This window comes from Colletes latitarsis, chromosome 12, assembly GCF_051014445.1.
Source record: "Colletes latitarsis isolate SP2378_abdomen chromosome 12, iyColLati1, whole genome shotgun sequence".
Lineage (NCBI taxonomy): Eukaryota > Metazoa > Arthropoda > Insecta > Hymenoptera > Colletidae > Colletes > Colletes latitarsis.
Genome location: NC_135145.1, coordinates 22,006,109 through 22,025,506, shown reverse-complemented (window position 1 = coordinate 22,025,506; position 19,398 = coordinate 22,006,109). Strand labels below are relative to the sequence as shown.

At 35.5% G+C, this 19,398-nt stretch overlaps 5 protein-coding genes across 11 annotated transcripts; 3 read left to right on the top strand and 2 right to left on the bottom strand.

Moving 5' to 3' along the window:
• Positions 1–13: 13 nt before the first annotated feature.
• On the top strand, positions 14–1,808 carry Sergef (secretion regulating guanine nucleotide exchange factor). Its single transcript, XM_076779625.1, has 5 exons — positions 14–164; positions 457–1,009; positions 1,077–1,298; positions 1,358–1,510; positions 1,591–1,808. Exons 1-5 carry the CDS (start codon positions 141–143, stop codon positions 1,755–1,757), a joined length of 1,119 nt encoding a protein of 372 aa, XP_076635740.1. The 5' UTR covers positions 14–140; the 3' UTR covers positions 1,758–1,808.
• A 201-nt stretch (positions 1,809–2,009) lies between these two features.
• On the top strand, positions 2,010–3,961 carry Fam92 (CBY1 interacting BAR domain containing protein Fam92). The gene is made up of 9 exons (XM_076779632.1): positions 2,010–2,141; positions 2,219–2,320; positions 2,388–2,516; positions 2,614–2,794; positions 2,901–3,125; positions 3,248–3,280; positions 3,394–3,555; positions 3,612–3,719; positions 3,788–3,961. The coding sequence occupies exons 1-9, from the start codon at positions 2,110–2,112 to the stop codon at positions 3,899–3,901; spliced, it is 1,086 nt and encodes a 361-aa protein (XP_076635747.1). The 5' UTR covers positions 2,010–2,109; the 3' UTR covers positions 3,902–3,961.
• On the bottom strand, positions 3,294–5,001 carry LOC143348904 (uncharacterized). 2 transcript variants are annotated; one of them, XM_076779631.1, is made up of 4 exons: positions 4,582–5,001; positions 4,416–4,480; positions 4,126–4,218; positions 3,294–3,544 (listed from the first exon to the last, which is right to left on the bottom strand). In XM_076779631.1, the coding sequence occupies exons 1-3, from the start codon at positions 4,678–4,680 to the stop codon at positions 4,128–4,130; spliced, it is 255 nt and encodes an 84-aa protein (XP_076635746.1). In that variant the 5' UTR covers positions 4,681–5,001; the 3' UTR covers positions 3,294–3,544; positions 4,126–4,127. The 2 variants fall into 2 exon arrangements, with proteins under 2 accessions (XP_076635746.1, XP_076635745.1); XM_076779630.1 differs by having other exon boundaries at positions 3,294–3,541.
• A 343-nt stretch (positions 5,002–5,344) lies between these two features.
• On the bottom strand, positions 5,345–9,104 carry LOC143348900 (endoplasmic reticulum-Golgi intermediate compartment protein 2). Of its 2 annotated transcripts, XM_076779624.1 has the most exons (7): positions 8,787–9,104; positions 8,586–8,712; positions 6,871–7,351; positions 6,427–6,799; positions 6,091–6,341; positions 5,757–6,017; positions 5,345–5,690 (listed from the first exon to the last, which is right to left on the bottom strand). In XM_076779624.1, exons 3-7 carry the CDS (start codon positions 6,971–6,973, stop codon positions 5,512–5,514), a joined length of 1,167 nt encoding a protein of 388 aa, XP_076635739.1. In that variant the 5' UTR covers positions 6,974–7,351; positions 8,586–8,712; positions 8,787–9,104; the 3' UTR covers positions 5,345–5,511. The 2 variants fall into 2 exon arrangements, with proteins under 2 accessions (XP_076635739.1, XP_076635738.1); XM_076779623.1 differs by lacking the exon at positions 8,787–9,104 and having other exon boundaries at positions 6,871–7,035.
• Positions 8,550–17,939, top strand: Nedd4 (E3 ubiquitin-protein ligase Nedd4). Of its 5 annotated transcripts, XM_076779608.1 has the most exons (16): positions 8,550–8,717; positions 10,142–10,342; positions 10,419–10,579; positions 10,900–11,062; positions 11,156–11,280; positions 11,407–11,530; positions 12,470–12,619; positions 13,174–13,224; positions 13,309–13,585; positions 13,660–13,718; positions 13,790–13,855; positions 13,917–14,146; positions 14,219–14,340; positions 14,417–15,056; positions 16,465–16,607; positions 16,679–17,939. In XM_076779608.1, exons 1-15 carry the CDS (start codon positions 8,565–8,567, stop codon positions 16,565–16,567), a joined length of 2,625 nt encoding a protein of 874 aa, XP_076635723.1. In that variant the 5' UTR covers positions 8,550–8,564; the 3' UTR covers positions 16,568–16,607; positions 16,679–17,939. The 5 variants fall into 5 exon arrangements, with proteins under 5 accessions (XP_076635723.1, XP_076635724.1, XP_076635722.1 ...); XM_076779609.1 differs by having other exon boundaries at positions 10,912–11,062; positions 16,465–17,939; XM_076779607.1 differs by having other exon boundaries at positions 16,465–17,939.
• Positions 17,940–19,398: the final 1,459 nt, after the last annotated feature.

Genomic DNA, 19,398 nt, shown 5'->3' with positions numbered 1-19,398 from the left:
CATAATTCGATTCTTGTGAGTTTTTGCTTCGGTATGCTGGTACTCACATTTCAGTCCAAAGAAAATCGCGATATGTATTCCGTGTTACAATCTAAATATAAGTATCCGAAGTCGTACGATGCGCAAAGAAACAAGTAACAATGAGCTATTGTTTAATTTCATGGGTAATGTAACGAATTGTTCTCTCTATACGCGTTGCACGTGCAATTATTTTCGTTGTCACGAATTATTAAGTACGATTAGATCGTACGTACGCATTCGAGCGTGCAGTTGGCGTAGGTCGCGTATCCTGATCGATAAAACAGAATTTACGCGGGAACGTCGTAACCTTGACAACTGTTATCGAGGCTACTACTCGCGAGCCAAAATGGCGCCAAAATGAAGCGCGGGTGGAGCCCCGTTCCGCTTCACCTTTTTAAGAAAATTAAACTTTCAAACGCTGTTTGTGGTTTCTAGGGTGCCAATTCTCACGGTCAACTGGGACAAGGCGTTCGTACGGAGGAATGCCTGTTGGCTCGCGAAATCGATCTATCTGGATGCTCGTTAGAATCGCGTAAAATAAACAAGATAGTCGGCGGGGCTGGGCACACGTTAATTTTGGACAACGACGGTCGCGTTTACTCATGCGGCTGGAATAATAAAGGGCAAGCGGGTTTCCCAGTAAACGAGGACACGCTTTCGTTTCGGGAAATAGGGGGCAAATTGAAAGGCGAGCGTATCGTGGACGTAGCATGCGGCTGGGATTGTTCAGCAGCGTTGACAATAGGAGGCACTTTATTTCTATGGGGCGCGAATCATTTTGGACAATTGGGGAAACAACCCTGCGTCGTTCAATGGACACACGAACCTTTCGAGGCCGTAATAGATCGAAAAATCGAACGAGTATCCGTCGGCTTAAGACACATGGCTCTGGTAACAGAGGATCGTAAAGTTCTAGTGGCAGGTTCAGGTAACAAAGGGCAATTAGGTTTAAATGCCTCGGGGAACGCTGCATACGCTTTCACGGAAGGTAAAGGACGTAATTTGTTAATGAAAATAAACTTGACGATAAGGGTTTCCTGGTATTTTCTAAATAGTTCCAATGCTGGCGAATGTACGAGATGTTGCTTGTGGCCAACGCCACACGATCGCGATAACGGGGGACGGGAATCTTTATGGTTTCGGCGATAATAAACATGGCCAATTAGGGTTAGATACTAACACCTCGGAGACGCCCTTCCCGATCAAGCTACCTGATGTTCGATTTGATCCATCGGTTAAAGTGGACAGCGGCTGGTCGCATACGGTTGCACTGAGCGGTAATTAAATTCGAGCATCACATGGGGTCTCTTGAAAAGTGAAATTAACCTGGTTTCAGATGGTCAGATTTTTTCATGGGGTCGAAATACGTACGGTCAATTGGGTGTCGGAGAGATCGAGGGCCCGTCATCTTGGAAAATCATGCGTGTTAAGGATCTTGGGAGGGTTCGACAAGTTGCTGCTGGCTCGGAACACAATGTCGCCTTAAATGGTATTGGAAATTATAAGTAAAATATGAACGTGTAAGACGGAGAAAAAGTAAAAAGGAAATTACATTTACTAATGTTACAGAGGATGGAAGAATTTTCTGCTGGGGTTGGAACGAGCATGGGAACTGCGGGAACGGTCACACGAAGGACACCAAAATTCCAGAACAGCTTCCATTGCCTTCTAACTTTTCGGCGGTTCGCGTTGGAAGTGGCGCAGGTCACTCGTTTGCTGTAATAAAAAAATCTTGACTAATTTATAAATGTATATTACTTCCGACATGTACATAAATAAAACACACATTGCTGGTCGAACGTCTCTCATCATTTATAATGGGAAATAATTTTTAAAGAACCCCGTCCTTGAAATAACACGACAGTTTTGTCAATAGACGCTTGAAAGCGTATGCACAAAGGCAGTTAAGGGAAACAGAGTATAGACGAAAATCGACCTCACCTGCGGCCACAATGCACCACCTGCCAACAGTAAACTGTCAGTGGGGACTTCGAGCGAACGTAACGTTAAAAGCGTGCTAGTTTCACACGAATAATCGATCGTTTCAAATTTGAAAAAAAAAAAAATCGCGAAACTGTATGTCGCAAAATGTTACGCTCGAGGTCCCAAAGCAGCGTCTGGTAAGCGTTTCAAATTTCTTTTTACAAATTCGAGCGAAATTCGAATCGATAGTTGACGTATTACATTCGTTATTCAGGGAACACGAAGCTAAATTTGTACAAGACCGAATATCCAACGTGGAGAAACATTTTGCTGAACTGTGCACGACGTTTGCAGCGTACACGAGAAAAGCGGCTAGGTTTGTGCATCGATTATTTCTTTTGTTTCTCTATGGCACGTCGTAACTATCGTTTTGTTATTTGCAGATTACGCGACAAGGGAGACGAAATCGCAAAAGCGATACAAGCTTACGCGCAATCGGAAACCGTGAATCGATCGCTCACTAATGGGTTGACAAATTTCTCGGCGACTTTGTCGGTAATAGGCGACTATAGGTACACGAATCTGCTTTTTAAATCTAGAAAAGTAAGAAAAACTAAAATAAGTTTCCTGCACGAATTGTCATTTGCAATTTCTATTTGTTATTATTAGGGATGCTGAAGTGCAGAGATTCGACGCGAAAATAATCGCTCCACTGTCTCAGTACTCGACGATTTGCAAACATGCCCGCGACGATGTTAAAAACACGTTCACAGCCCGGGATAAGGAGTTGACGAGGAAAAGGCACCTGGACAGGCTCAGGGAACGAAATCCTAGAAACAAACAAATGATCGTATCCTTAAGTATAAATGTAATTAAACAGATATGTATTTTCTCATCAAAGAAATTTGTTAAAACGACTGTGTCGTCTATAGCACGTCCTTAAAATTGAACAACAGTCGCAAGCAGAATCGGAACTTGTGAAAGCTTCCGTCGAAGTTTCGCGGGTCGTAAAAGGCTTAGAAGAACAAATCGACTCGTTCGAGAAGCGAAAGCTACACGATTTGAAAACTGTCCTTTTAGACTTCGTCGTTATCCAGTTGAGTTTTCACTCGAAAACTCTCGAATTGTTAACGAAAGCTTACCAAGATATTGCCGAGATCGACGAAGCTAAGGATCTAGAGGTGAGACGCGTAATGTTTGTAAATTGTTCTAGTCAAATGTTAGTATATTCGCAAATTATGTCAAATCTATTCTGCAATCGCATAGATTTAAAATTAGGATTGTTTTAACATTCTTCTCGCAGGACTTCCAAGTGACAAGAGGAAACATGAACGGGGTAAATTCTTGCCTGACTAGTTACATGTATTTTATTGAAATGAATTTATAAAAAATCCTCTAAATACTTATGTTCCCATATTTTGAGACGATAAAATTGATAATTGTGCTTAGGAATTTCGCGAAACGATGCGGGTACCCGATTCTATTGCCAGATTGACTACCGTTGGCCGAACTTCGTTTAGACAGGCTTACTCTCTCACAAACTTAGCCAGTCGTTTTGCATCTTCCCCTATGTCTCCGCAAAACATGGGCAGTCGTACTGCTGATTCCATAGTAAGTAAAATATTACTTAATGTCGACGTCTGATAATTAAATGAACGCATTTCCAGGATTCTACAAAGTCCAGCTTAAAAACAAATTCTTCGGAATCTGTACAAATCGAAGAATACGGGGACAGCTCCGAAGAAACGGAATCTGAGTCTATCAAAGAAAAGCCTGTGAGAACCAGGCACAAATCTATGTAATACCAAATAATGTTTAACCTAAATATTTTATATAATTCTAGATGAAAGCGATCTCTGGACACAAAACTCCAACGCGTTTTGTATTTAAAGCGGTACCACCAATTCCTGCCTATCAGAAGTCGTTAACAATGCCTTTAACTGTTAAGTATGTTTAGTTTAATGTTCGGCAGTGCATTGTACCACGTAATATTTATATATAAAAAAAAACAAAATAAAAAGTGAATTATGTTTATAAAGTTATTGTAAAAATTGTTAGTTTATTTTTTTGTATTCAAAAGATGCATTTTAGTATCCTACAAATGTTCTTTTTTTATGATATCTGTCGATGTCGATAGAGATGTCCTTATTCAAATATCAATGTTAACTTTGTAAAGAATACAATTATTTTTCTCCCCCTTCCACTCCAGCTTGGGTCATTAAATCCGCGATGTTCTTTTCGAGATCGTCTATTCTGTTACCCATTTCATCTATTGTTTCTTATTAAGGACACAACACATATTTTGTTTACTGAAATAATATCTGATTTTCCTAAACAAACTCGATTCCCCATAAACGCAAAACATTAACATTTTATCGTATAAGGTATTCATATACGAAGTAAAATGTAAATTTGATTTACATTTTTGAGGTTATACAAGGAAACGCAATCAATTCGAGAAAAGGATATTTCGTCCGAGAATTTGATCTGACATTGTTTGAAACTTGTCCTGCATGTTTTGTAATAGCGTTTGTACCTAAACAGAAAAAGAAAAGGACGATTGATCGATTACAAATATTGAGTCATCGAAAAAAAAAAAATAAATGTCATAACAATGAACCGCATTATCCGACTCACATATTGCGTCAATTCTTGCATATTCTTTGGATCGGCGCTGTTGCCCATTCCATAATTGTCGGTGTCCTCGCCTTTATGTTCCTGTTTGATATCTGCCATTTCGAAAAGTTTACGTTTACGCACTCCCGTTCGAGGATAAAATGAATTCCGTCCTGCCGAATACTTCGGTCAAGCGCATGCGAAGATTTCCAATCGACCGATGCTTTTGTTACAAAGACGGCAGAACATAAACGCATCGATTTAACAAACGTAAATTATACTCAGCAAGTATCTCTCGATCAAACGTTTCTAATGTGATTAGGGCACGATTATCACTCGACATTTCTTCTTCCATGTTTCCACGCAACTACCCATAATTCTTGACGATCGAGGGGAATACGTCGCGCCAAATATTTTCTTTTTCGAATCCCTCGGTAAATAAAACGCTAGATGGTGTCATTCGAACTTTATAACAATTAATCCAACGAACAAATTATTTTTTAAATATCTAACGTTTCGAGAAATATGCAAAATATTCTTTAGATAATAGTTTATTCGAGTTGGGATTCGTATCTAACGACCTTGTACTTGCGAAGTATCAGAGGACAAAGAAATCCTAATCCTTTCAATCTGTTATACGTATATTCTTATATTATTCAAATGAATAGATAAAAGGAATCAAAATTCCTTCGATCTCTTCGTCCAATTCTATAATTATTCTATTAAAGAAAACGAGGAAAAATGGAGACGCGATGCGATCCATGCAGCGGGTTCTAAACATAAATCATGGATATAAAATTACTATTATTAATAATCGATTGTTATATACAAGATCGTTACAAATATATTATTCAAGGCCATTTTTGCTTACAAATATTACGAATTTAAGAGTATCATGCAATGTCTGAAAATCATTTAAAAATTAAATTAGAATATTATTTTCATCGAGGTTTAAATGATGTCTACACCTTCCGGTGTCGGAACATCCAAGAGATTTATCGTTCCAGGAACTCGTAACTTCTGTCGAGCCACTGGAATCGGATATTTCTGATCGTTTTTTACATCTTTGGGTGTTAGGAATTTGCAGCATACAATGTACCAAAAACTCTGCACAATATTCTTTACCAATCCTGCAAAGTTTAATAGGTTTAGATTATCTCTGATAAATCGTGTAGTTTGAACAAACGAATACTTGCCGCTTGTAACAAAAATGCCTCCGATTGTGGCACACAATTTCACTAAAAATTGACACACTGTATCACGTTGTTGAGTGACTTTTACTTTCAATGCACTCATGTCATATTTAAAAAAGATTCCTGGAATCCCATGAGATCCCTTTTGATGATCGATAGGTCTATAATGATCCTTCACGCTATACTGGTACGTTTTAGAAGTACTAAATAAAGTTTGTATGTCGGTGGGAACTACCTCTACAAAGTACTGATATAGAATCATATCTAAAATACAATTTTCCGTAAATATACACGTCACGATGTTCCTAATTGTATCTTATCTATCATCTCAACTCACTATCGTCGGCAATTTTTTCGTCCCCCTCTAAAGGATGAACAATGCCTGGACTAGGCCCTCCAAACGAAAACTTATTTATTCTATGAGTGAAGTTATAATCATTACCAGTCATAAAAGCTGAAATATGTATGTGTTCTCTGAGAATAGGCAACGATCTTCCAGCCGTTATGTGAAAATTTCCAGCGACTTTGTTAACGTTTAAACTACCGTAAACACGACACGCGTTTGGGGCGTAACTAGGCTGATGAGTTCTAATAATATACAAACATACAAGTAAATTTCTAGAATTGTAACAGTATGTTCTTATATACCGTCGGGGAACAGTGTTTTTTATACCTCTTTGGCATTTCGCTATACAAGGTAACTTGATTAGATTTCCACAGCAGTTCGTGAATGGCATGATATTCTTCTCTTAAATAAGAATTCATATGTTTTAAAGCTTTGAAATGAGATCTTTGCTCTTGCGTTAATTCCCACCATGTATCTTCTTCTTCTAACGTTTGGTGGCCTTTCATATTTTGATTAGTAGAATCTAAAACGTCTGCACCTATGCGACCACATGGCATTGCAACAGTTATATCGATATTTATTTTTAGCTTCGCATCGATGTCTGTGTCTGGTTCAAATTTAAACTGTAATCTACTATCGAGGTAATAATTTGTTTCTGCTATTATTAGATATATAATAGTGCAGATCGTGAATATGGAAACTGCAAGTAAAAACATGCAATTTTATATTCAGGCGTAAACGAGATATCGAATTACATTGTACGAAACTTACAAGTTCCTCCAACTGCAGTTTTATCAACATACGGTTCAGGAACTTTGGGAAATGCATCTAGCTCTTTGACAGCTTTAATATTAACTTTCCGTCTTCTCAACATTGTTACAACTTATAAGGAATCAGATTAAACCGGAGAACAACATTTATTCGTCATCTGTTAACCTATATCATACGTAAAAACAAACCGAAACGCACGCGTGTTAATTATAAAATCAACTGTTAATATTCACGCCTTTGTTTTATATCAACCAATAACGGTATGTACATATTTACAAATGTATTGTTATTTCAATTGCGAGAAAAGCGTCTTTATGAAATGTTTTAAATGTAAATGTTCAACGCGCCACGTATTCACATGTCGATAAGCGGAAGTTCGATAAGGTATAAATTTTAAACATTTTTCCTTGCAACGATTATCGAATTCTTCAGAAACAACCGAAAGTTGACTTTTAAAAACATTAAAAGCGTCACCGTGTATCTATAAAAGAAATACGAAAACTATATCAATTGAAGTTATCAATCCTGGGAAAAATTTTAATAGGAGATTCTAGTAGCTAAAATAAGACGAAAATCAAGAATACTCATTTGTTGATTGAGGCTTCGTTAAAAAGTTATTATCGTTTAAAGTTCCACCTGTAGAACGGCGCACAGCTGCGTGTGCGTGGCAGTGGTTCTCATTCAGCATGAGAAACTCTACTAACTGACGTATCGACAGTCTCACAGTTTTGTGAATGAGAACCACTATCACGCGTGCGTAGCCGTTCTACAGGCGGAACTTTAAATGTTAATAACTTATTAACAAAGCCTTGATCAATAAATTGGTATTCTTTATTTTCGTCTTATTTTGGTCTCTAGAATCTCCCATTAAAATTTTTCCCAGGTATGGCCAAACACTCTGTATAATATTAAATATACAATCCTAATGTAGCATAAAATGATACACAAATATTTAGAATATAAGTTAGTATACTTAATAAGCTTTTAATTGTAGCCCTAATTTTACTATTTTTAATTTCAATCACTTCTTACACCTTTTGTTTGATATGTTTTTAGTTCGTGGAAGAATTACTTGTAAATACATGTGTTTATCAAAGTTTCAATGTACTAGTTAATTCCGTTTTCTAAGTGCGCGTTATCGCGTCAATGATTTAAAGCATTCTTATCTCAAGTGAATATTATATTTAAGATTCAGATCGGAAATTAGTGATATTGCTGTTGTGGAAGACTACATACTGTTATGCTTCTATCCATTAAAAGTTTAAATATAAATAAAAATATATCCGTGATTAACTCATTAATAATTACGTGCAAATATCAGTTATTAATTAAACATATAAATATCGTATTTGCGTTCTACTTTGCATCCTTTGATTAAAATTTGTTACAAACTCGTGGTTTTATAGTGTTCATATGTATATAAAATTGGTAGTTCCGATAATATTGTGCATTGTGTTGCAAGCATCCTATACAGTTGTTTAAAATTTGCGTTAGAAGTTTGCTAAATATGTGGTTCTACTCTAGAAATAAATTCTTATATAACAAAGAGTAGCAAGATTAGTCATTGACACATTTTAATCTCTGTTGAAGCTACGCACGAGCGTATACAAAGAGTTTTAACATGTACAAGTACTAAAGGCGGTCGCGGTACTAAATATTAAGACTAGAAAATAGAACGTATGTAACAAAACAAGATGCCAGGAACATTGACCTACCCAATATATGCTGGTGTAGAATCACCTCCACAAAGACACCGGTCCTACAGTTGGAGTAACGAGCATCGTTCTGGATCTCGAGTATTGCCAGATAATAGAAGACCTGGACGATTGTCGTTGGCAGAGCCTGTGGTATGTAAAAAATTATATAAACATGTTAAAATCGTAAATGTATTCACAGTATAGATGGTTTATCCTTACAATTATACCTATTGTATCTACATGTAGAATTGAATGAAAAAATAACCGTAGATTATCATACGCATTGTTATAATCTCCTTATCACTGTCAACATGAAATCCTTTTAATATTAAGACAATGCGACGAGATATCGAGGAACAGTCGAGAAAAATGCATTCCAAACCATGCGTCACTTTCACGCGTTTCGATCGTTAAAACGTACCGGAAACGTCGCGAAAAGTTACTGTTCATGCCGACAGTACAATTTTCACAACGTCCCGCATCCTGCTGCAAAACGATGATAAAAAACGTCTAGGAAAATTCGCAGAGACGTTCGCAGGCGCATTAGGAGCTGTCGTTTCAGCGGTACACAGAATCGTTTCGCAGGCACCCGGTTCTAAAAATATTCATTTCTCGTCGTCGATGGAATTTCCGCGACCAGAACGAACGCGCATTTTGAAGTAGACGCCGGTATCGCGACGAACAGCATGAATTCGGCGATTTGAAAAACAGATCGAACGGGAAGGGTAAACCTCAGGGATATTTGAATATTTAAAAGGAAGCTGGCCATCTTTAAACGCGAGTATGTCATATCCGTTTCGTTCGTGCAATAGCAACGGAGAGGGGCTAAGCCAAAATAGGTTTCTTGATGGCACATAAGAAACTGTGAACCTCGTTAAATTGTAAGAAGCAGAAGTCGACGATTAGAAACAAATCAATTATACATAACGTTAATGGCAGAGGAACATGTTTACGGATATAATCCGCCGCCCGGAGTTGACGGGGAATCTGTACGTAACTATTTTGACAGTTTGACAAGTACAGGTTGGATTTTTGATTGATAGGCTCCAGAAAGGGTGTTACTTCCAGAAAGTTGTTGATTCGACGATTAAAGATACCGTTGCACCGAACGAAAGACTACGTCGTATAGACGAGAATCAAAACAGAAATTGTCCTCGTAGTGTTTATTTATCCCGAAACGCGGATCACACTTGCCAATATAAATTCTTCTATATTTATATTGTACATACACAAGCAAACTAAGACGGATTACCTGTTTTCAACATTTTGCGTGTATATTCGCGTGTTCTTTGTATATTTTTTATTTCGTACGTGTCCACCTTATCATTAAACTAATTATATCATAATAAAATAACTTAAAGCGAGTTTATTGCATCGGATGCACAGAAATTAATAAAAAATTATTGCATAAACACTTAAACATAAATAGAGCGATTGTTTAATTAACTGCTCGTAAATAGAGCTTTAATTCTTTTTAAATGTATAGAGAACTTGTATTTATAATGCTAGAGCTAAATTATCGATTGTATTTGGTTGCAATAATTTTGTTTTCGATTTATTTACAATCTCTTTAGAGAGATGAGGCTACTAGCAAGCTGAGATTAAAGGTAATTGCTGGGCACCAATTAGCTAAGAAAGACATCTTCGGTGCCAGCGATCCTTATGTACGTGTCGACTTAAATACTGTAAACGGCGATCAGACAGTGGATTCTGCGCTTACAAAAACTAAAAAAAAGACTTTGAATCCAGTATGGGAGGAGGAATTTGTATTTAGAGTAAGCCTATTATTAACATCTTTCGATGGTAATAGCAATGAACATAAAATTTTGTTAAAAAGCTTATATCTATCAGGTTAAGCCTGTCGATCATAAATTGGTGCTACAAGTTTTTGACGAGAACAGATTGACAAGAGATGATTTTCTCGGAATGGTGGAATTAACGTTAATTCATCTACCTAAAGAGCAAGAGGGTCAAACGATCCCTGCTAGACGTTATTTACTTCGACCACGTAGGTAAGTATTTTCTTCAATGTGCGCTTCAAGCTGTGTATTTTGATATATTTTGCAAGTTTGATCCTTTCAGCTTTATCTTCAAATATCATTTATCCATAAATAATAGATTTTACTTTACGATAGTTCTCTGTTCGTGTTAGTTTAAAATTGATTTTCATTTTGATCGTTTCATGCACACTGTTACGCACAATTTCTAAACGATATCTCGTTCATATTTATTGGTTGCATCTCACCAATTTTTATATTTAGTTCATTAAAACGTTTCTTTCGTACCTTTCGTTTGCAAATGCAAAATGAATAACTTACGAGGATATGGCTAGTAATCATTCCAGTCAGCGTTCGAGAGTAAAAGGTACTTTGGAAGTATACCACGCGTATATTTCGGATTCATCGACCGTAGACAGCGACAATGGGGATGCTGCATCGGACTCAGGAGGGTGGGAAATGGTTCAACCAGTAAATGTCAATCGTCCTATGCAGACAGTTACGTGTACACCGTGCTTTAAATAAAAAATCTTAGTGGTCGTAACTACGTATTTATGTATAAAATAACATTTTATGCGAAATTGTTTTTAGGTTGTATTTGACTCACCGTTGCCACCGCTACCACCAGGATGGGAAGAAAGGCAGGATGCAAACGGGCGAACGTATTATGTTAATCATATAGCACGATTTACTCAATGGGAACGACCAGTAGAATCGTATGTAATAGATATAATAACAAGTTCTAGATATACGAGTTTCGCGCGTTTTATATTCGACTTTAATCTAGCCGCTTACTAAGGCGTAAATACTAATTGTTTTAAAACGTTAAAATTCATTTACAGCAATACTTCGCCCAGTGCAAATGTTGCAGTTGAGCGAAATTTCAGTACTGCTGCGACAGAGTTTCAACGACGTTTTCATATTAGCGCGGATAACGAAAACAGACATAGAAGTTCGATTAACCAGGTAATATTAACGATTTTTTTATATATACGATTCGCATCATGAAGTCCCAAAGTAAAATCTGCAAACAAATTTTATATAGTTAAAATTCCATGACGTCCACTTTTACAGTAAAATGATTATTGAAGTTTAAGTATAAAAATGTAGTGTCTGTTATTTAATTTATTTGCATTAATTTTTAAATAGTTGGCATAGACTTTGTTAGCAGAATAAATTGTTTGACATTCAGTTGTAATATCAATTATGTTTATATGAACGTCCTAAATGTTACTTTATGTAGTATATGTTGCTAATTTATCATTCTTCGATATTCCGTCAAACGCGTAGATTACAATGTTGCGTAGCTAGCACTCTTTGCTTTCAAATCTCCATATCATGAAAATATATTATCTTTTATATTTTATTATAATGTTCATAGTCTGCGTAAAGTATATGTGTGTAAATAGTCACACACACACACGCACAAAATACAGGCATTACTTCGTTATTTTCAAGTACGCGATTATGTAACGTCAATATAGTTTTGGATGATATAAAAATACCGGAAAAGTATTATGTAAATATTCTCATTATTGCTTACTGTGCGTTTAACATTACAAAATAATGCATAACTGCATTGGTCATGTAAATTAACAAAAATCGAAAATTGCCTCAAATAACTCCAATTTTCTTATATGTCAGCTTAATAAACATGGACGCGTTATGTTTTCTTTAATTATAGGCTTGTGCTTTGATACGTGTTTATGGTAACGTGCTGTAACATCGTAACAAATACTACAATAATAACAAACTATTTACTAATCAATTCAGTTAGATATGCATGATTTACCTAACAATAAATATGGCGAATACGAATGACCTACCAAACATGACATAATAAATCTCTTACTAAAAGAATAATTGGCATGCAGTATGTAGCAATTTTGTGCATGTGTGTGTAAGGATGGTGAAGTTCTCCGCAAGGAAGATGAAGATTCGGAAGCAAGAGATTATGACATTGAGAATCATAGGGGAGGGGGTATTGGGGATACTTCTTCAGACTCTGGACGTTCTGTTGATCAACATGGCTACCTTAGTGAATGCGAAGACCAGGTACTCGTACATGTAGACACGATTATTTTCAGTTTTGTAAAATGCTTCTTTCTATAGCTTTTTTTTTTGTACAAATCGTGTAAAATATAGAATTTATAAAGAAACTGCATTTACCACACAGAACATCGCTTCTTATAACAATATCTTTTCCATTAATATATTCGAGATAGTATTAACTACGAAACATCGTCATACGTTCACTTGTAATAAAACAAATGTTATCAAGAAGAATCTCTAATAGTTTTATGTGTTTAATTTTTAGATAAAAGATTATGTACTTTCTACTATACGTTTCTGTACTGTATATTTACCTTGTCTTAAACAGAAACGTAATTTTTGGGCATGATTCTGGATTATGTTTCTTGAATTAATTCTAATAATTGGCATGTTGCATGATGGTGTCGACAAGTGTTAAAAACATTTACAATATAATTTACCTCATTTGCAGAGTTGCCTGATAATATTAGATCAGCATATTTGTGGTGTAAATTAGTATTTATTTTTATCAGGATTGTGTAGTTTTATGTTACTATAGTCTCACGTTATACTTACAGACTGATGATAATGTGGATAGCCCAGCTGGATCTAGACGATCCTCTGAACAGGCAAGTACTGCTTCCAGTGGAATTTGCATTCGTATAAACTGCAACGAAATATTTTATTTCAACATCGAGCGTTGTGATTTTTAGATTGAAATGCATAAACCCACGCTTCCCGTGTCAAGCAACGATGGAATGCCACCTGGGTGGGGTATGCAATTAGCTCCGAACGGTAGAGTATTTTTTATCGATCATATTAAAAGGACAACAACATGGATCGATCCTCGAACAGGGTGTCCAAGTTCTATACCTAATCACATTGCTCCTTCGACTACACCAAGGAGTGATTTAGACCAACTTGGACCACTTCCCGAAGGTTGGGAAGAGAGGGTTCACACAGACGGCAGAATATTTTTTATCGATCACAGTACGTTTATATTTATCAAAAATTATTTTCTAGAATTTCAGGTTTGATTTGTACAATATTTCTTTGTGCAATAGATTCGAGAACAACTCAGTGGGAAGATCCACGTATGTCCAATCCACAAATTGCTGGCCCGGTAAGTATATTAGTTTGTAATTGTATAAATCAAACTTCGATTTAAATAAACATTATTTTGTCGCGTTATAGGCTGTTCCATATTCGAGAGATTATAAACGAAAATACGAATATCTTAAGTCTCAGTTGAGAAAGCCTGTAAGTATTTGACAAATGAAATTTGATTACTATTTTTACAGTAATTATTGTGTTATTCTAGAATAATGTTCCTAATAAATTTGAAATAAAAGTTGGCCGAAATAACATCCTGGAAGATTCGTATCGTATAATTAGTTCTGTTAATAGAGTGGAAATATTGAAAACTAAATTGTGGGTTGAATTTGAGGGAGAAATCGGCTTAGATTATGGAGGCCTTGCTCGAGAATGGTTTTTCCTTTTATCTAAGGAAATGTTCAATCCCTATTACGGATTGTTCGAATATTCCGCCACGTAAGTGTATCGTACGCTAAACTATTATCTACGCTAATATATAAATAGTAATCACGATTAAAATACTTGTAGGGACAATTATACACTACAAATTAATCCTTTCTCGGGAGTATGTAACGAAGAACATCTAAATTACTTTAAATTTATCGGTCGTATAGCTGGTATGGCTGTTTACCACGGCAAACTGTTAGATGGTAAAAATTATTTTAATTACCTCAGAAGCATACATTTCATGCAGTATGAATATAAATAAAACTATTTTATTTTCAGCATTTTTCATACGGCCATTTTATAAAATGATGTTAGGTAAATCTATTGACTTGAAAGACATGGAAAGCGTCGACTCGGAATATTATAATTCGTTATTGTGGATCAAAGAAAACGACCCTAGCGAATTAGAACTCACGTTTTGTGTCGACGAAGAAAGCTTTGGGCACACCTCTCAAAGAGAACTTAAGCCTGATGGTGCTAATATACCATTAACAGACGTAAACAAAGACGAATACATAGGTTTAGTTATACAATGGCGATTCGTATCGAGAGTTCAAGAGCAAATGAATGCATTTTTGGAAGGATTCAACGCTCTTGTACCGCCGACATTGGTGAAAATATTTGACGAGCACGAATTAGAATTGCTTATGTGCGGTATACAACATATTGACGTGAAAGACTGGAAACAGAACACGTTGTATAAAGGAGACTATCACGCCAATCACATTGTCGTTCAGTGGTTCTGGCGGGTGGTACTTTCGTTTAGCAATGAAATGCGCTCTAGACTTTTACAATTTGTTACTGGAACATCGCGAGTACCGATGAACGGTTTTAAGGAACTTTACGGCAGCAATGGGCCGCAGTTATTTACGATCGAAAAATGGGGTACGCCGGACAATTATCCAAGAGCTCATACTTGGTAAGTCACGATTTCAAAAATGCTCATCTTAACCTCTCCGATCTACCGACCTACCGAATTTGAGAATTCTCAGTTATATCAACTCATGATACGTATTTCAAACAAAGTTAATTTCTTCCAATTTGTATTTTTTCTTTCACTCGTAACTCCAGAAACCTAACCACATTTTACGCGGGAGTTTCTTCAGTCTTACTTTCTAAAGTTTCTGATGTCATGAGACATCCCCCGTTTATTTAAAATTGCGATAAGAATTTTATGGACAAATCAGATACGTACCATTCGAATTCATTTGTTCGTTCCAACGATCACTTGTTAATCTCAGTAGCCATGGCAACAAGAAGTAAAGTCGTGCTTCGAGAAAATTTTCCAGAGTTTCTTCAGTCTTACTTTTCTTCAGAATAGCCCCGTTTATTTAAAAACTGTGATAAGAATTTGATGGGCAAATCAAATACGTACGGTTCGAATTCGTTTCGTCGTTGCAACGGTCAACTTGTTAGCCTAGTAACCATGGTAACGAGAAGGACAGTTACGACTGAGAAAATTTTGCGCGGGAGTTTCTTGTCTCACTTACTTTCTAAAGTTTCTGATATCATAGTTCCCAGAATCAATTTAGAATAGTAATATTTATTTAAAAATTGTGATAAAAGTTTTATGCACAAATCAAATACGTATGGTTCGAATTCGTTTCGTCGTTGCAACGGTCAACTTGTTAGCCTAGTAACCATGGTAACGAGAAGGACAGTTACGACCGAGAAAATTTTGCGCGGGAGTTTCTTGTCTCACTTACTTTCTAAAGTTTCTGATATCGTAGATCCCAGAATTAATTTAGAATAGCAATATTTATTTAAAAATTGTGTTAAAAGTTTTATATACAAATCAAATACGTATGGTTCGAATTCGTTTCGTCGTTGCAACGGTCAACTTGTTAGCCTAGTAACCATGGTAACGAGAAGGACAGTTACGACCGAGAAAATTTTGCGCGGGAGTTTCTTGTCTCACTTACTTTCTAAAGTTTCTGATGTCATATATCCCAGAATCAGCTTAGAATAGCTCTGTTTATTTAAAAATAACGATAAGAATTTTATATAGAACTCAAATACAGTTAGAATTCATTTTTTCGTTGCAACGATTAACTTGTTAATCTTAGTAGCCATAGCAACAAGAATTAAGCTCAGGACCTTGAACAAAATTTTCTAAATCTGAAATTAGTAGTGATTCTGATAGTGATAGTGTTTCCACTGATATTGAAAATACGTTAAATCCGAACACACGAGTAGTTTTGCCAGAAGTAGTGAAAATGTCGGCTGGTCGGAGATGTTAAGTGCATATTACGAATTTGAACGTAGAATTTTCCGTTAAACCATAAAAAGGTACGTATTAGATCTAATAGTTAATATTCCCATTTCAGTTTTAATCGCATTGACCTTCCTCCTTACGAAAATTATCAGCAGCTCAGGGAAAAATTGATAAAAGCAATCGAAGGTTCACAAGGCTTTGCTGGAGTGGATTAGCACGAAATACCCCTTTTCATGATGATATCTGTAATATAATGTACATATATACATACACATAGATACAAAAAAAAACATGTATACTGTCTAATACGATTAACTGTTTAACAGGATTAACATTTTTCTGCACTCTGAAGACTTAGGTGTCTCTTGACTGCTAGTTACATCATTGAGACAAATCAATGAAAAGTATGTTTAAATATTACTTAACTGTTACCAATAATTCAAAAGTATCTTATGCATAATGCACTTTTAAAATTATAAGCTATATTTAACGAAACATTTACAAGTAATCTCAAATGCTGTTTCGGAGCAGTTGATGAATTACAATTTATTAACTTGTTCACTTTCTACGTGTAATTCCATGTTTTGATTATTACGCTTCGAAGAGGTATTTTTTTTTTTTTTCTTCTGGGGGAAAAATTTTGGTTGTCACGATAGACAAATATTAATCTGATATTAACTGTAAATAATTTTAAGATAAAGTAACGATCTATTAATTAATAATCTTAATTTGTTGAATGGCGCGGAGAATGCCTTGTTATCGAAGGAATTTACGAACAATATAAGATCGCAGATTTAAGCGATAAAATTTTAAACGAAAGTATAGAGTGTTTAAAAAAGGATATAAGCTGCTTTATATGATGATTTACGATGTTTTATGAAACATTGAATTCTAAAAAACAAGACTTAGAAAACTATTTCATATACAATGATGCTATGTTGTTTGAAAGAAATCATACTGCATTATTAATTTCAAAATTTATCTGTACATTTTTAAACTTGAAAGGAAGGATTATTGTTTTTTTCTATTCTTGAAACACAATGTTCTTTATTTATTATACTTTTCACACTACACTACGAAGTTTTTACATCAAATCAGTTTAATCTTTCTCAATATTTTGTAACAGTGTGTACAATATAAGATTAATATTTCTTTCCTTTTCTTGCATAAGGCAATATCTAAACACTTAGTATTCACAGGTTATTCGCATTTAGAAAATATCTTGTGGATCTTTTATCGTAGTGATAAAGACTAGAAAATACGTTGTGTCGATAAAAGAAAAAAAAGAAAGAAAGAATGTACAGGCAGAAAGCTGGAAGATTTTAAAAAATTAATCATACTATTAGAAGATATAGCAAGAAGAATTATGGTCGCTGTAAAATATGTAATCTGTTTTATTTTCGATCGATTCGTTTATTTATTATGAAATGCATATTATTTAATTTAAGGATATATTCAAACTTAATAGTAAATAAAATATATTTCAGACGTATCTGTTCCATGATCTATTCGCGTAACTGATCCAAGAACTTTGGACATAGAACAGAGTTCTTCTTGTATGTTTTTCTAAGAACTTGTAGCGGGAAACCACATTATGCTTAGCACATTGTATACATATAGTATTAAATAAGATAAGAAAGTAGATACGGAGCTGCTTGAACGGTGAAATTTAACCATTTGTACATTTTGACAATATATAAAAGAAACGAAGATATTCAATTGTTTTGTCAAAAATGATATATACAATGCATGAAGTTAATTGATCGAAATATGCCGCGATTAGCGTAACCTTGTAAATGCCTACTTTGTACGATAATAGCTATTCCAAGAATGTAACAAACATTCTAGAAGACGTTTAGCACTTAAAGCTAACGAAACATTCCATCCTGTTTGTACAGCTTATTTTATTGTAAACAGATACGTCCCGTTAGATAATAAATATTATTATTACGACAGAAATTTGGTGGCCTTAAATTCCGGTTACTTTAGATTTTGCGTATTTTGTGTTTTTCTATAACGAAGATTCGAATTATGTATTTATAAATGTATAATCGCGGGTGAACGATATATCTTGACGTATTAATTCCGTGAACAGGCAATATTCGAGTATTATAGAGAAAATCTTTAGTTGGGACTATTAGTCACATATGTTATCTAACGATCTACTTAATTGTCTTTTCTTTCGTTCTAATTTACGAGTATTCGCATATTTTACCGGATGATACATTGCATCCATCACTGGCTTATATTTATTCTTATTAAGACACATTGCAAGATAAAATCGTTGTAACGTCGATGAAAGGTGACTTAACTTTTTCGTAAGATTATTTAATCTCGTACCATACACGACCGATTTATATACTTATGCATACGTATATGTTGGCAAAAACATGCGTGACTTAATTCTACTACAATTTACCTCCCTTTAATTTTTATGTAAATACGAAGATATATAACGCTTGTAATATATCGGTTACAAGGACGAATGCATTTTTACCGCGCTTGTGACAGGGAATACGTAATTAAATGCTTGTAAGCTAAGTCCTTGTGATATGATTATTCATTACTAACGAAATGCGATGGAGCTTCGTGACATAACGGTTAAACACTAATACTACGATTAAAGAACGTAAAATTACAAATTTAAATTATGTTCTTATATAATGCTGTGGAAAATGAGACTATATACGCAAATAAATTATATCACAAAGTATAATCTGTTCTGCAAACTCATATTCTTATTATATCCTTGTGCACGCAATTTCAAACTACAGCATTACGTTAGTCACGTTATATCATTTTTACGATTTATTGAGACATTTAGAATACGATGTGCGTAGCATTATTTCGACTGCTTCCGTTTCCGTTCCGCGTTCAAACGTTTTCGCGCGTATTTCGTAACAGCCGTTCGAACGTTCCCGCCGAATTCCGAACGGCGTGGTCCGCGAAACCGCCGCCAGATGGCGGCACCGGCGGGCACATCCGCAGAATCAAAAAAGACAGCTGGGAAGTGTAACATCACACATCGATTCGACGGCTCCGCGAG